This window comes from Dipodomys spectabilis, unplaced genomic scaffold (assembly GCF_019054845.1).
Source record: "Dipodomys spectabilis isolate Male_0828 unplaced genomic scaffold, ASM1905484v1 ptg000157l, whole genome shotgun sequence".
NCBI lineage: Eukaryota > Metazoa > Chordata > Mammalia > Rodentia > Heteromyidae > Dipodomys > Dipodomys spectabilis.
The window spans coordinates 19,655,753-19,669,624 of NW_024870834.1; the positions used below are offsets into that span (position 1 = coordinate 19,655,753).

General features: G+C 42.1%; 1 protein-coding gene and 1 non-coding gene across 3 annotated transcripts in view; one reads left to right on the plus strand and one right to left on the minus strand.

Annotated features, from left to right (window-relative positions):
* The window catches only part of Arel1 (apoptosis resistant E3 ubiquitin protein ligase 1), a 49,612-nt gene that overhangs the window by 22,080 nt on the left and 13,660 nt on the right, over nucleotides 1-13,872 (plus strand). For both annotated transcript variants that reach the window (XM_042692555.1, XM_042692553.1), the window contains exons 3-9: nucleotides 1,984-2,044; nucleotides 2,911-3,137; nucleotides 4,424-4,661; nucleotides 8,086-8,255; nucleotides 8,508-8,688; nucleotides 8,835-9,082; nucleotides 11,848-11,925. In XM_042692555.1, the coding sequence (XP_042548489.1) occupies nucleotides 2,029-2,044; nucleotides 2,911-3,137; nucleotides 4,424-4,661; nucleotides 8,086-8,255; nucleotides 8,508-8,688; nucleotides 8,835-9,082; nucleotides 11,848-11,925 (1,158 nt within the window). In that variant the 5' untranslated portion in view covers nucleotides 1,984-2,028. The remainder of the gene's footprint in view (nucleotides 1-1,983; nucleotides 2,045-2,910; nucleotides 3,138-4,423; nucleotides 4,662-8,085; nucleotides 8,256-8,507; nucleotides 8,689-8,834; nucleotides 9,083-11,847; nucleotides 11,926-13,872) is intronic.
* Trnas-uga lies at nucleotides 3,785-3,854 on the minus strand. Its single transcript has one exon. It is a non-coding gene; the product is annotated as a tRNA-Ser (tRNA).

A 13,872-nucleotide genomic window follows, 5' to 3' on the forward strand; every position in this document is an offset into this window, starting at 1 on the left:
CTAATGCTCTACTACTGGAGCCATAGCTCCACTTCTGACTTTTTAGTGGTTAATTGGAGATAAGAGTCTCACTGGCTGGGTTGGCTCCGAACCTTGATCCTCAGACTCATCCTCTTGAGTAGGTAGGATTACAAGTGTGAGCAGTACCCAGCTCTTCTTTTTTGTTATTGGTAATACTAGGATATGAACTCACGGCCTCACACTTGCAAGGAAGGTGCATAGTCTACCCCTGAGTCAAACATCTAGACCCTTTTTTGCACTGGTTATTTTGAGATAGGGTCATGCTTCCTGGTTTGTGATCTACCTATTTTAGTATAGGATAACAGGGGCACTGTTGTTTCTAGATGAGAAGTGGTCTTATGAATCTTCTAAGATGGCCTTGTTCAAGGTTTACAGATGTGAGCCACCCAGTGCCCAGCTGACATTGGCTTTTCAGCAAATAATCACAGGAGAAGAGAATACTTATTTGGAAAAAAGACTTAGAAGTTGTGATGCCAGATAGGCAGAGAGCTGAGGGATACTGTTCAGAGCCAGCCCAGGCAGGAAAGTCTGTGAGACCCTTTATCTCCAATTAACCACCAAGAAAATCAGAAGTAAAACTGTGGCTCAAGTGGTAAGTGCTAGCCTTGCCTTGATCAACAAAGCTAAGGGACAGTACACAGACCGTGAGTTCAAATCTCAGGACTAGAATACACACACAGAAGTTGTGATCCCAAACTATGGGTCTATGTATTGTCTCTTTAGAGTAGATTGCTGTATCTTAATCTGCATGTGATGACAATTCTAATGTTGCTCATGTGGATTTCTAATGGGACATTAGACACCAGTGTAAATAAAAATTTCTGTAAACTTGAGATGGTCACTCCTAAAATTACCTACTCTCTCTGGGTTTCATTCAATGTATTATTATCAAAGGAACTAAAGGGCTATTTTCTGTTTCTCCTAAGTTTTTTTTTTTTGTTGTTGTTTTTTGTTTTTTGGTCATGGGACTTGAACTCTGGGCCTGGGCGCTGTCCCTCAGCTCTTCAGCTCAAGGCTGGCGCTCTACCACTTGAGCCTCAGCGCCACTCCTGGTTTTCTGGTGGTTTATTGGAGATAAGAATCTCACGGACTTTCCTGCCTGGGCTGGCTTTAAACCGTGATCCTCAGATCTCAGCCTCCTGAGTAGCTAGGATTACAGGGTGAGCTACGGGCGCCTGGCTTCTCCTAAGTTTTTGAGCACAATTAGGCATAAAAATTATATCATTTTAAGCAAACTGGATTGCTCCCAGTACTAGGGACACTGAAGCAAGAATTTGAGGCTAATCTGGACTATATAGCAAGTTCCAGACCACCCTGGGCTTCATAGTGACATCTTCCTCGAAAACAAACAATACCAGAAGGCTGAGATCTGAGGATTGAAGTTTAAAGCCAGCCTAGGCAGACATATCTGAGAGACTCATATTTCCGGTTAACCAGCAAAAAGCTGGAAAGCGGAGATGTGGTAGAGCACAAGCTTTAAGTGAAAAAGCTGTAAGAGCTGCATGGTCCTGAGTTGAAGCCCCAGCACCTGCACAAAAAAAAATTTTTTAAGGGTAGAGATGTAGTTGAGTGGTAGTAAGTACATTTGCCTAGAATGTACAAAATACTGTGTTTGATCCCTAAGACTTCCTCCTAACCCTCCTCCCAAAAAAGTACCACAGTGTTACATAAAGAACTTACTTTGGGGGGTGGGAAGGTGGCTCAGTGGTAGATTGCTTGCCTTACATGCATGAGGCCCTCAGTTTGATTCCTCAGCACCACATAAGCAGAAAAAGCCAGAAGTGGGGCTGAGGCTCAAGTGGTAGAGCGCTGTTCTACAGCTGAAGAGCTGGGGGACAGCACCCAGGCCGAGTTCAGGCCCCACAATTGGCATAAAAACAACAACAACTAACTTTGGTTGCTCCCAGATCTGAACCTAGAAAGGAGAAAAAAAAAAAAAACCACTAAAATTTTCTTTTGCAGCTGCAGCTGTGATCTTCGGCTGTCTGTTGGCATTGAAGGGACCTGATGTTTTACGTTATTGGTATGTTATATAAAGATTTCTCTTTATTAACTTTGATTATGGTTGTCTAATTCCTGTCTTGCCTCTCTGTCTATCTTCTTTCCCCTTGAAAATAAAAAGCTAAAAATATTTCTACTCCCACTAGAATGTACCTTCCCAGAGTTAACAGAGGAATTCATTGATTTGGAAACTGTTTATTGAGTAATCCAGGTCAGGCCACATACTTTGTTGTAGAGTCAAAGTTAAATAATGCAAAAATCTGCATTTAAGAGGAGTACCTTACATGAAGGGAAGGTGGTCATGGAGAAAAGTTAAAATAGATGCAGGAGTTTGAGCGAGCCTAGGAAAGAGACCCCCAAATTCTGGTAGAGTTTAAGGAGGGCTTTTGCCAAATTTGTAAGGGAGGGAAAGGCTTCCAAATGATGGGACTGAATGCACATTGCTTTTACTGCTGCTGTGAAGGTCCAGCCCTGCAGGAACTGCTAAATGTAGTTCATGACATAGAACGGAGTCAGAAGACTCTGAAAAAGGCAAGGGAATATATACTTTCAGATTTGAAAGCCTTGTAGTCTCCTTAAAACTACATAGCCCTGCTATGTAGCAACACAGAAGTAGTGTAGACAGTTGGTATGAGCCAAGCTGTATGAGCCAGAGAACTTTATTAACAGCCACAAGCAGAAGGTAGGATTTGACTTGAGGGCTGTAGTTACTGATACCTCATTTAGAATTCTTCTCTTTGCCCACAGAAGTAGTGATCTAGTATAGTGTTTCTTTGACAGTCTTACAAAGTCATCCTGACTCCTTTTGTGTGCAGGGTAGTCTCTTCTGTGATGAGAAGCTGTGTTATGTAACGGGCAGGTGGTTTGTGTGTTCTTCCTTTTACATAGGTGGAATCACAGTATCTGTGGTTGCATTCTTCTTCACAATTAAGTTCCTCTTTGAGCTTGCCGCACGTGTAGTCAGCTTCCTTCAGCATGAGGACCGTGAGCGCCGAGGGGATCGGACTATTTATGACTACGTGCGGGGAAATTACCTGGATCCCCGGTCCTGCAAAGTGTCCTGGGATTGGAAGGACCCCTATGAGGTGGGCCACAGCATGGCCTTCCGAGTGCATGTAAGGGAATGTTTCTGTCTCCCTATCCATTGGGGATTCTGAGTCACTTGCTTTCCAGAACTTAGTTCAGTCTGTTGTTGGTGCTGGTGGGAATATTAACATTCTCCCTTGTTTTACAGCCCCTCCCAGGAACTTGGAAATTATTAATATCTGAAGAGTCATTAATTTATGTATCCTATTGGTTTGTGTAAGGCTTAATATTGTCTTTTCAAAATAAGAAAAATACTATTGAAAAGAGGTGTTGGCGGGGCTGGGAAGGTGGCTCAGTGGTAGAGCGCTTGCCTTGCATGCATGAGGCCCTGGGTTTGATTCCTCAGCACCACATAAACAAAAATAAAAAAGCCGGAAGTGGCGCTATGGCTCCAGTGGTAGAGCGCTAGCCTTGAGCTGAAGAGCTGAGGGACAGCACCCAGGCCCAGAGTTCAGGCCCCACGACCAGACCCAAAAAAAGAAAAGAGGTGTTGGCAAACTGCAGCCTGTGGGCTTAAGCGGGCCCACCTTCACTATGAGAATGCATCTTTTTTTGGGGGGGGCCGGTCGTGGGGCCTGAACTCTGGGCCTGGGCACTGTCCCTCAGCTCTTCAGCTCAAGGCTAGCACTCTACCACTTGAGCCACAGCGCCACTTCCGGCTTTTTTTCTTTTTGCTTATGTGATGCTGGGGAATCGAACCCAGGGCCTCATGCATTCAAGGCAAGCGCTCTACCACTGAGCCACCTTTCCAATCCCAAAAATGCATCTTTATTGGAACCCAGCCACACCCATTATCTCTTATTGACTAAGACCTCCTTTTTACTTGAGCAGTAGGACAGTTGAGTGTGAGTGAATGGTCCACAAAAATATTTACGATCTGACTCGTTACAGAAGTTTTCAGTTCCTATAATGACATCACCATTTTGTAGCAGTAAGATTGGTGTATGAGTCTGTGCCCTTCTGTACCCTTGCCTGGTGCCTTCCTGGCAGTGCTGCCAGCTGACTGCTTTCATATTGAGGTACTGTTGACAGACTAAGACTAAGGACACTAAAGAGGTACATTTGTAATTCAGAAGTATTTCTTGATTTAGTAGTATCCTCTGAACAAGTTAAGAACTTGTTTTTGACTTAATGACCTTCTTTATAGAATGCTGAGGAAATTGGCCTATCTCTGTTGACTGTCAGTTGAAGGTAGTCACTGGGGCTTACCAGTGTGACTTCAGCTAGCTACTTCCTTTATTCCCACATTCTTGATACACAAGAAGTACTGTTCTTCTTCTGCTTATTGATGGGTGTCCCTCTTCTTCCACTGCAGTTATTCTATAAGAACGGGCAGCCTTTCCCTGCACATCGACCTGTGGGACTGAGAGTACATATCTCTCATGTGGAGCTAGCAGTGGAAATTCCAGTGACCCAGGAAGTACTTCAGGAGCCCAATTCCAATGTGGTAAAGGTGGCCTTCACTGTGCGCAAGGCTGGGCGTTATGAGATTACAGTGAAGCTTGGTGGATTAAATGTGGCCTATAGTCCCTACTACAAAATTTTTCAGCCTGGTAGGTTCTTTGTTCTTTTGTTCTCTCTATCCACATTCCCTTACTTTTTTCATCTATTTTTCTTCCTTGTTTCTCTTTTTGGTAGAGTCTGGTTGAATTGAGCCTCATGTATACTAAGCATACATTCTACCACTGAGTTCCTTCCCCAATTCCCCTTTTTAAATGAAATAACACTGTGTTGATTGCTATAACATTGATCCATTTAAAATGTATTAAAATTCACAGCTATGTAGCTATCGCCATAATCAATTTCAGAACATTTTCATAACCCAATAAAGAAAGCTTAGATTGGCAGTTACTTTGTTGTCTAACCCTATGTCCTAGGCAGCCACTAATCTGCCTCTGCAGAGTTGCCTTCTCTGGACATTTCATATCAATGTAATCAGAAAATGTGTGGTCTTTTCTGACTATAGTTTTGACTTTAAATGATACTTTTTTTTTTTTTTTTTGCTGATCCTGGGGCTTGAACTCAGCCTGGGTGCTGTCCCTGAGCTTGTGTTTAAGATTAGTGCTCTACTGGGCTGGGAAGGTGGCTCAGTGGTAAAGCACTTGCCTTGAGACCCTGGGTCTCAAGCACCTCAGCACCACATAAGCCGAAAAAAAAAAAAGCCGGAAGTGGTGCTGTGGCTCAAGTGGTAGAGTGCTAGCCTTGAGCTGAAGAGCTGAGGGGCAGCGCCCAGACCCCACGACCGTACCCAAGGAAAAAAAAAAAAAAGATTAATGCTCTACAACTTGAGCCACAGCACCACTTCCAGCTTTTTCTGAATAGTTTATTGGAGATAAAGAGTCTCATAGACTTTCTTGCCCAGGCTGGCTTCAAACCATGATACTGAGATATCAGACTCTTGATTACTGCATGAGCCACTGGTACCAGCTATATGATACTTTCAATATAATACTTTTAAGGTTTATCCATGCTTATACCATAAATTAGTCCTTCCTTTTTATTGCCAAGTAATATTGCAAATATGGATTTTTTTCATACCTTATTTAGCTATTCATAAATTGATAGGCTATTTGGGTTGTTTCTAAGTGGGTATTTTTTTCTGTTGTTGTTCCAGTCGTAGGGCTTAAACTCAGAGCTTAGGTGCTGTCCCTGAGCTTTTTTTTTTTTTTTTTTTTTTGCTCAAGGCTAGCATTCTACCACTTGAGCCACAGCTCTACTTCAGGCTTTCTTTTTTTTTTTTTTTTTGCCAGTTGTGGGGCTTGAACTCAGAGCCTGGGCACTGTCCTTGAGCTTCTTTTACCCAAGGCAAGCATTCTACCCCTTAAGCCACAGCACCACTTCTGGCTTTTTCTGTTTATATGGTACTAAGGAGTTGAACTCAGGGTTTCATGCATGGTAGGCATATACACTAAGCCACATTCCCAGCTCTTCAGGCTTTTTTTTTTCTGGTTAATTAGAGATAAGAGCCTCACAGAGATTCCTGTCCAGGCTAGTTTCAAATTTCAATCTCAGACTCCAGAGTAGGTTTACAGGCCTGAGCAACCAGCACCCAGTAAGAGTTCTTTGTATATTCTTCATACTAGTCCTTTGCCAAATATTTGATTTGTAAACATTTTCTCCAAGTCTGTAGCTTTTCTTTTCATCACTTTAACAGGGTCTTTCACAGAGCAAAACTTTTAAACTTTAATGAGGTGTTTTTTTGTTGTTGTTGGTCATAGGGCTTGAAATCTGTGCCTGGGCACTATCCCTGGGGTCTTTTTGCTCAAGGCCAATGGTCTACAACTTTGAGCCATAGTTTTCTGGTGGTTAATTGGAGATAAGAATGTCACAAGGACATTTGAAGCCCAGCTGGCTTTAAACTACAATCCTCAGATCTTAGTCTCCTAAGTAGCTAGGCTTATGAGCATGAGTCATCAGTACTCGGCTTAACAAAGTCTTCTTTTATCCATTTTTGTTTTTACGCTGTGGGCGTCTAAGACTAGTTTGAGATCTTAAAGACTTTAATTTTTTTTCTACAAATTGTATAGTTTTCCATTTTATATTTAAGGCTATAATCCATTTTCAGTTAATTAGTATATGTGAGAGTTAGGTCAAGTTTTGTTTCTTTTCTTTTTTTCTCATGTAGATATCCTGTAGCTTCAACACCATTTGTTGAAAAGGTTGTCTTTCCTAACAATGCTTTTGCAACTTTGTCAAAACTCAGTTGGCTGTAATGGAGTGATCTGTTTCTGAGTTCTCTGTTCTGTTTCTCTGGTCTGAGAGACTATCCCCACCAGTACCATGGAATCTTGATTACTGTAGATTGTATAGTAAGTCTTCAAATTGGTAAACTAGCTCTCCCTCTGTATTCTTTTGTTCAAAATTATTTCACTTATTCTAATTCCTTTGCCTTTCCATATAAATTTTGGAGTAATGTCTAAGTCTATAAATAAAATATTGCTGAACCTTTAATATAAATTATCTTTAATCTGTGTATCAATTTAGGAAAAATCAATACCATTACTATGTTTGACTCTTCCAACTTAAAACATAGTATATTTTTTCATTTATTTAAAATATTTTGTGTGGGTTTTTTGTTGTTGTTGTTGTTGTTGTTGTTTGCCAGTCCTGGGGCTTGAACTCTGTCCTGGGCTCTGTCCCTGAACCTTTTTGTGCTCAAGGCTACTGTTCTGCCACTTGAGCCACAGCACCGCTCCGGCTTCTTCTAGTTTATTGGACATAAGAGTCTCACAGACTTTCTTGCCTGGGCTGGCTTTGAACTGTGATCCTCAGATCTCAGCCACCTGAGTAGGTAGGATTATAGGCATGAGCCACCAGCGCCTGGCTCTTCCCATCGCCCCCACCCCCAACATAAATAGCTCATGTTTCTGTTTCCTGGAATTCATTTCAATAAATAGTACTTCTTAATGTGTAAAGCAGATTTGTGCCTTTATTGTGATATTTATTTATTTTTGTGCTAGTCCTGGGGCTTGAACTCAGGGCCTGGACACTGTCCCTGAGCTTTTTGGCTCAAGGCTAGTGCTCTACCACTTAAGTCAAAACCTCATTTCCAGGTTTTAGGTGCTAATTGGAGATAAGAGTCTTAGGGACTTCCCTGTCTGGGTTGGCTTCAAACCATGATCCTCAGATCTCAGTCTCTTGAGATTGTTTAGCACTTTTTTTTCAGCACTTATTTTTAAGGTGTACCTCACTCATAGATTCCATGGGAGACTTTAGCGCCCTATCAATAACTCTCAGTTATTTTTACTCTAGATTTTTTAAAATTTTGTTTAGTGCTGGCCATTAACAATTTATAAAAACAAGTCCCTAAAGTTGATTTTCATTATTCACTTTATTTTCTTTGTCCTTTCTCTTCATAGTGTTTTAATTTTCCCTAAGACTTCGGAGTGGAATCCCATCTCTGACTCATAAGCAAATTTTTGCCTTAAGGGAACCTTCTCCACCTCTCTAAATATTACATTCCCTTATCTATCCCAGGAATGGTGGTTCCTTCCAAGACCAAGATTGTGTGTCATTTTTCTACTCTTGTGTTGACCTGTGGGCAACCACACACTCTTCAAATAGTGCCCCGTGATGAGTATGACAACCCTACCAATAATTCCACATCCTTGAGAGATGAGCACAATTACAGTTTGTCCATTCATGAGGTAAGTGACTCCCTTCTTCCTATGTACACTAGGACAGGCTCCTTTTTCTAAGTCAGTCTCATACCTTCGGATTCATTTTCATCTCTTGTCTTCTCCTTTACTTCTGTGCTTATTACATCTTTACCTGAGCATACCTGTCTCAGTAATTGTGAGACTTAGACTAGAAGATCAATAGAAACTTCTTTATAAAAAATAAATTGCCTTGCAAATACAGAAATGGTATATATTAAGTGATGCTTTGTTTTCCTATAGCTTGGCCCCCAAGAAGAAGAGAGTACTGGAGTCTCATTTGAGAAGTCAGTGACATCCAACAGGCAAACTTGCCAAGTATTCCTGCGACTAACCCTGCATTCTCGTGGCTGCTTCCATGCCTGCATTTCATACCAAAATCAGCCAATCAATAATGGCGAATTTGACATTATTGTCCTTAGTGGTGAGTTGAGAGCTGTGATTTAGTCTTGTTCTCCATTACGTCTTCATTCATGACCAATCTTGCAAATAGTTGATACTTGAGCCACACTTGCCTTAGTAGGGAGGTAATTTTTTTCTCCTCAGACTCCTGTTTTAAATCTTTTTCAGAAAACGAGAAGAATATTGTTGAACGCAATGTGTCCACCTCAGGAGTAAGCATTTACTTTGAGGCTTACCTTTATAATGCTACTAATTGTGCCAGCACAACATGGCACCTTCCACCCATGCACATGAGCTCTTCCCAGCGCAGGCCTTCCACTGCTGTCGACGAAGAAGATGAAGACTCACCCTCGGAGTGCCACACCCCTGAGAAGGTGAAGAAACCGAAGAAGGTATACTGCTATGTGTCACCAAAGGTTAGAACCCCATTCTTGCCTTAAAATCTCCCTGCTTGAGATGACCTGTGGTTGGCATTTGGTAATAGAAACCACAAAATAACAGTCTGAGTGTTAGTAGGGTAGGATCTTTGACTTGTAGAGTAAGTAGGATACCAAGAAAAGCTACTTAGGGGTGGCGAGGAGGAAGGAGAAGGATTGGGATTGGGGGGGAGGGGGGAGGCTGGGAAGGGATGTGAAGGGTAAACAAAGGAGGAGGCTGCAATGCTTGGTAAGAAATGTACGCATTATCCTGCCCATGTAATTGTAACCCCTCTGTACAGTATGTTCACAAATAAAATAAAATTAAAAAAAAAAAAAGAAAAGCTACTTAAAAGTGGAGCTGAGCCAGGAGTCGGTGGCTCACGCCTGTAATCCTATCTACTCAGGAGGCTGAAATCTGAGGATCATGGTTCAAAGCCAGCCCGGGCAAGGAAAGTCCATGAGACTCTTACCTCCAATAAACCACTAGAAAGCCGGAAGTGGCACTGTGGCTCAAGTGGTAGAGCGCTTGCCTTGAGGTGAAGAGCTGAGGGATAGTGCCCAAACCCAGAGTTCAAGCCTCACAACCGATCAAAAAAAAAAAAAAAAGTAGAGCTGAAGATTGTACTACCTTGGTGCTGCTGCAGATGTTTGGTTTGGATTAGATTGACACTCTTGATTGTCTGGAGATTCTTTGTGCTTTGACTCTGTAGAGGACTTGTATATTCTGCCATTTGATTGTTTTGGGGGAAGGAAGCTATTTTAACACATTTAAAAATACTCAGTAGGACAAAATCCCTCTTGTCTCCTTGTACTGTGCCAAAACAATTTAATCTTTCATTCTGTGATTTGTGAAACCACAATACATGGATGTCACTATTGGGCTCCATATTTGAAATAAACAGATTTTGGCAGAAACAAGAGGGTGAACTTCCCAAGCCCTCAAGCTCAGAGGTTTCTGTATTAAGAATTTCTTCTGAATATTCGTATTTTTTTATTCATTCAGTCCTAATAAAAATGAGACTGCATGTTGTCTGGGCGCCAGTGGCTTACACCTGTAATCCTAACTACTCAGGAGTCTGAGATCTGAGGATCGTGATTCAAAGCCAGCCTGGGCAGTAAAGTCTGTGAGACTCTTATCTCCAATAAATCTCTCAGAAAACCAGAATTGGCACTGTGGTTCAAGTGGTAGAGTACTCACCTTGAGCTGAAGAGCTGAGGGACAGTGTTCAAGCCCCATGACCACCACCAACAACAACAAAAAAAATGAGACTGTTGAAACATCTTTTTTCAATCTTGTTTATCTCATAAGTAAGACTGAACTCGTTCTGTTATTCTTTATGGTACTTTGCTGTGTATCGTCATTTAAACATACAGCTTTTATTTGGACTAGGAGGACTAGTCATGAGGAAAGTTGGCAAGGTGAATAAATGAAAGATTAGCATTATACCATTTCATTAGTATGTACTGGAATTTGTGTATGTGCGTCTGCATGAGTGCATGTATGGTACTGGGCATTGAACTCAGGACCTCATGCTTACTTGAGCCTGTCAGCCCTTTTTGCTTTGTTTTTTGGGGGAATGGGGTCTTTAGTTTTGGCCCAGGTCAACTTGTACCGGGATCTTCCTGTTTAAGTCTCCTCCAGAGCAGGGATGTCAGGCCTGCACCACTGTGCCCAGCTGTTAGTTGAGATGGAGTTCACTAACTTTTTGCCCATGCTGCCCTTGAACTGTTACCATCTTGTTCTTGGTCTCCTGAGCAGCTAAGATTACAGGTGTGATACTGTGTGTTGGAATTTTTCTTTAATGAAAAGTATCTTTAAGTTAAAAAAAAAATCTGAGAGCTGAGGATGTAGCTGAGTATTAAGAGTGCTTACCTAAAATACGTGAGGTACTGGGTTAATCTCCAGCACTGAAAAAGAGAATACAAAAGTCTCACTTGTCATACGTCCAGTAATAGATTTTTTTTTTAAGTTTAGTTTTTCTGGTGGGGGAGATCCAACACCAGGACTCAAACTGGTACCTACTGCTTTTGCTCACTGGCTAGCACTCTACCAACTTGAACCCCCAACAGATTCTTAAAAACAAAACCAAAAAACCCTGAGATCTGAGGATTGTGATTTGAAGCCAGCCAGGGCAGGAACGTCTATTGGATTCTTATTTTGCCAATGAATCAACAAAAAGCTGGAGATAGAGCTGTAGGTCAAGTGATAGAGCACTAACCCTGAACAAAAAATTCTCAAGGACAGCCCTGAGTTCAAGCCCTAAGACCGGAACAAAAATAGTAAAACAAATAAAAATAATTTTGTGTGAGAAATACCCACTCAACAACTGCATTCCAGTCCAGCCTCTACCATCTGCCTTCCCCTTTTTTCCCCTTCTTTAGTACCATTCAATAGGGAGAAAAATAGAAGGCATAGGCTACTGGTGTTTCCTGTTTGTGGACTTGGAGCAAGTCACTCTGGGCAGCATGACGTGGAACAGAAGGTGATCTTGGCTATTTGCTGGTGAAATGTTCTGTTCTCCTAACATGGAAGCCTGAGCCTAGGTAGTCCAAAATTACAGTAAGGCTTGGTATTAAGGTTACAACATGCCCCTTTGGGAAATGTAGTTATAATTTGTCTTTTAAAAAGGTAGAATTGATGTTTTTATTATAGTACTAAATGGATTTTCTTATATGAAAAATGTAGGAAGAGACTGATATTTGGCTTATCATATAAAACTTTTTTTATTGATCACTCCATTTTGTGTATATGGGTCTTCCAGCAATTCTCGGTAAAGGAGTTCTACCTGAAAATCATTCCCTGGCGCCTCTACACCTTCCGGGTCTGCCCAGGAACAAAAGTAAGTTGACTTTCATATCTATTTCATGATGAGTAAGCTTCAGCTCTGATATATTTCTTTTTTCTTTTTCTTTTTTGGCCAGTCCTGGGTCTTGAACTCAGGGCCTGGGCATTGTCCCTGAGCTTCTTTTGCTAAAGGCTAACACTCTACCACTTAGCTGCATTGCCACTTCTGCCTTTTTCTGTTTATGTGGTACTAAGGAATTGAACCCAGGGCTTCATGCATGCTAGGCAAGCACTCTACCACTGAGCCACATTCCCGGCCAGCTCTGCTATTTTTCCACCTCTTTTCCCCCATAGAATTTTTAATGTTTCTAGATGTTTTCTCAATATGTGTAAGATTCATTTCTTCTTTTTTTTTTTTTTTTGGTGGTGGGGGGGGGTCAGTTGTGGGGCTTGAACTCAGGGCCTAGGCACTGTCTGAACCTCTCTGTCAAGGCTAGTGCTTTACTACTCGAGCCATGGTGCCACTTCTGGTTTTGAGTGGTTAATTGGAGATGAGAATCTCACAGGGACTTTTCTGCTTCAGCTGGCTTCAACCCATAATCCTCCGATCTTAGCCTCCTTAGTAGCTAGGGTTGCAGGGGTGAGCCACCAACACCCATGCAAAATTCATTTATTTATTTTTTTGCTGGTCCTGGGGCTTGAACTCAGGGCCTGGGCACTGTCCCAGAGCTTCTTTTGCTCAAGGCTAGCACTCTACCACTTGAGCCACAGCACCACTTCTGGCTTTTTCTGTGTATGTGGTACTGAGGAATCGAACCCAGGGCTTTGTATGTGCTAAGCAAGCACTCTACCACTAAGCCACATTCCCAGCCCCCACAAGATTCATTTCTAAGTAAAGGAAATTATTTCCTCACTAAATGATACACAGAATATTTGAATATTAGGACATATACCTTGTCTCTAGGACAGAGTTCATCAAGAAGGTGTTGGAATTTCTGGCCCAACCTTGGCCTCCCAATGTGTTTAATTTATTCTTTTATAAGAAACATTCTCAGCCGGGCGCTGGTGGCTCACGCCTGTAATCCTAGCTACTCAGGAGGCTGAGATCTGAGGATCGCGGTTCAAAGCCAGCCCGGTCAGGAAAGACGGTGAGACTCCTATCTCCAATAAACCACCAGAAAACCGGAAGTGGCGCTGTAGCTCAAGTGGTAGAGCGCTCGCCTTGAGCTGAAGAGCTGAGGGACAGCGCCCAGGCCCAGAGTTCAAGCCCCATGACCGACAAAAAAAAAAAAAAAAGAAAGAAACATTCTCATACATTTAAAAATTAGTTTTTAAAATTTTAGGAGGGCTATTAGAATCTAAACTTTTACCAAGAAACTTAAATATAACATTTTATAAAAATCACTTTCCTGCTGGGTGCCAGTGGCTCATGCCTATAATCCTACCTACTCAGGAGGCTAAGCAGATCTGAGGATTGTGGTTTGAAGCCAGCCTGGACAGGAAAGTCCATGAGACTCTTATCTCCAAATAACTACCAAAAAAAGCTGGAAGTGAAGGGCTGGGAATGTGGCTTAGTGTAGAATGCTTGCCTAGCATGCATGAAGCCCTGGGTTCAATTCTACAGTACTACATAAACAGAAAAAGTGGGAAGTAGCTCTGTGACTCAGGTGGTGGTAGAGTGCTAGCCTTGAGCAAAAGGAGCTCAGGGACAGTGCCTAGGCCCTGAGTTCAAGCCCAGGACTGCAAAAAAATAAAAAATAAAAATAAAAAAAATCCAAGCTGGGCGCTGGTGGTTCACGCCTGTAATACTAGCTACTCAGAAGGCTGAGATCTGAGGATCGAGGTTCAAAGCCAGTCTGGGCAGGAAAGTCCATGAGACTCTTAATCTCCAATAAACCACTAGAAAACCGGAAATGGCGCTGTGGCTCAAGTGGTAGAGCGCCCACCTGGAGCTGAAGAGCTGAGGAACAGTGCCCAAACCCAGAGTTCAAGCCCCATGACT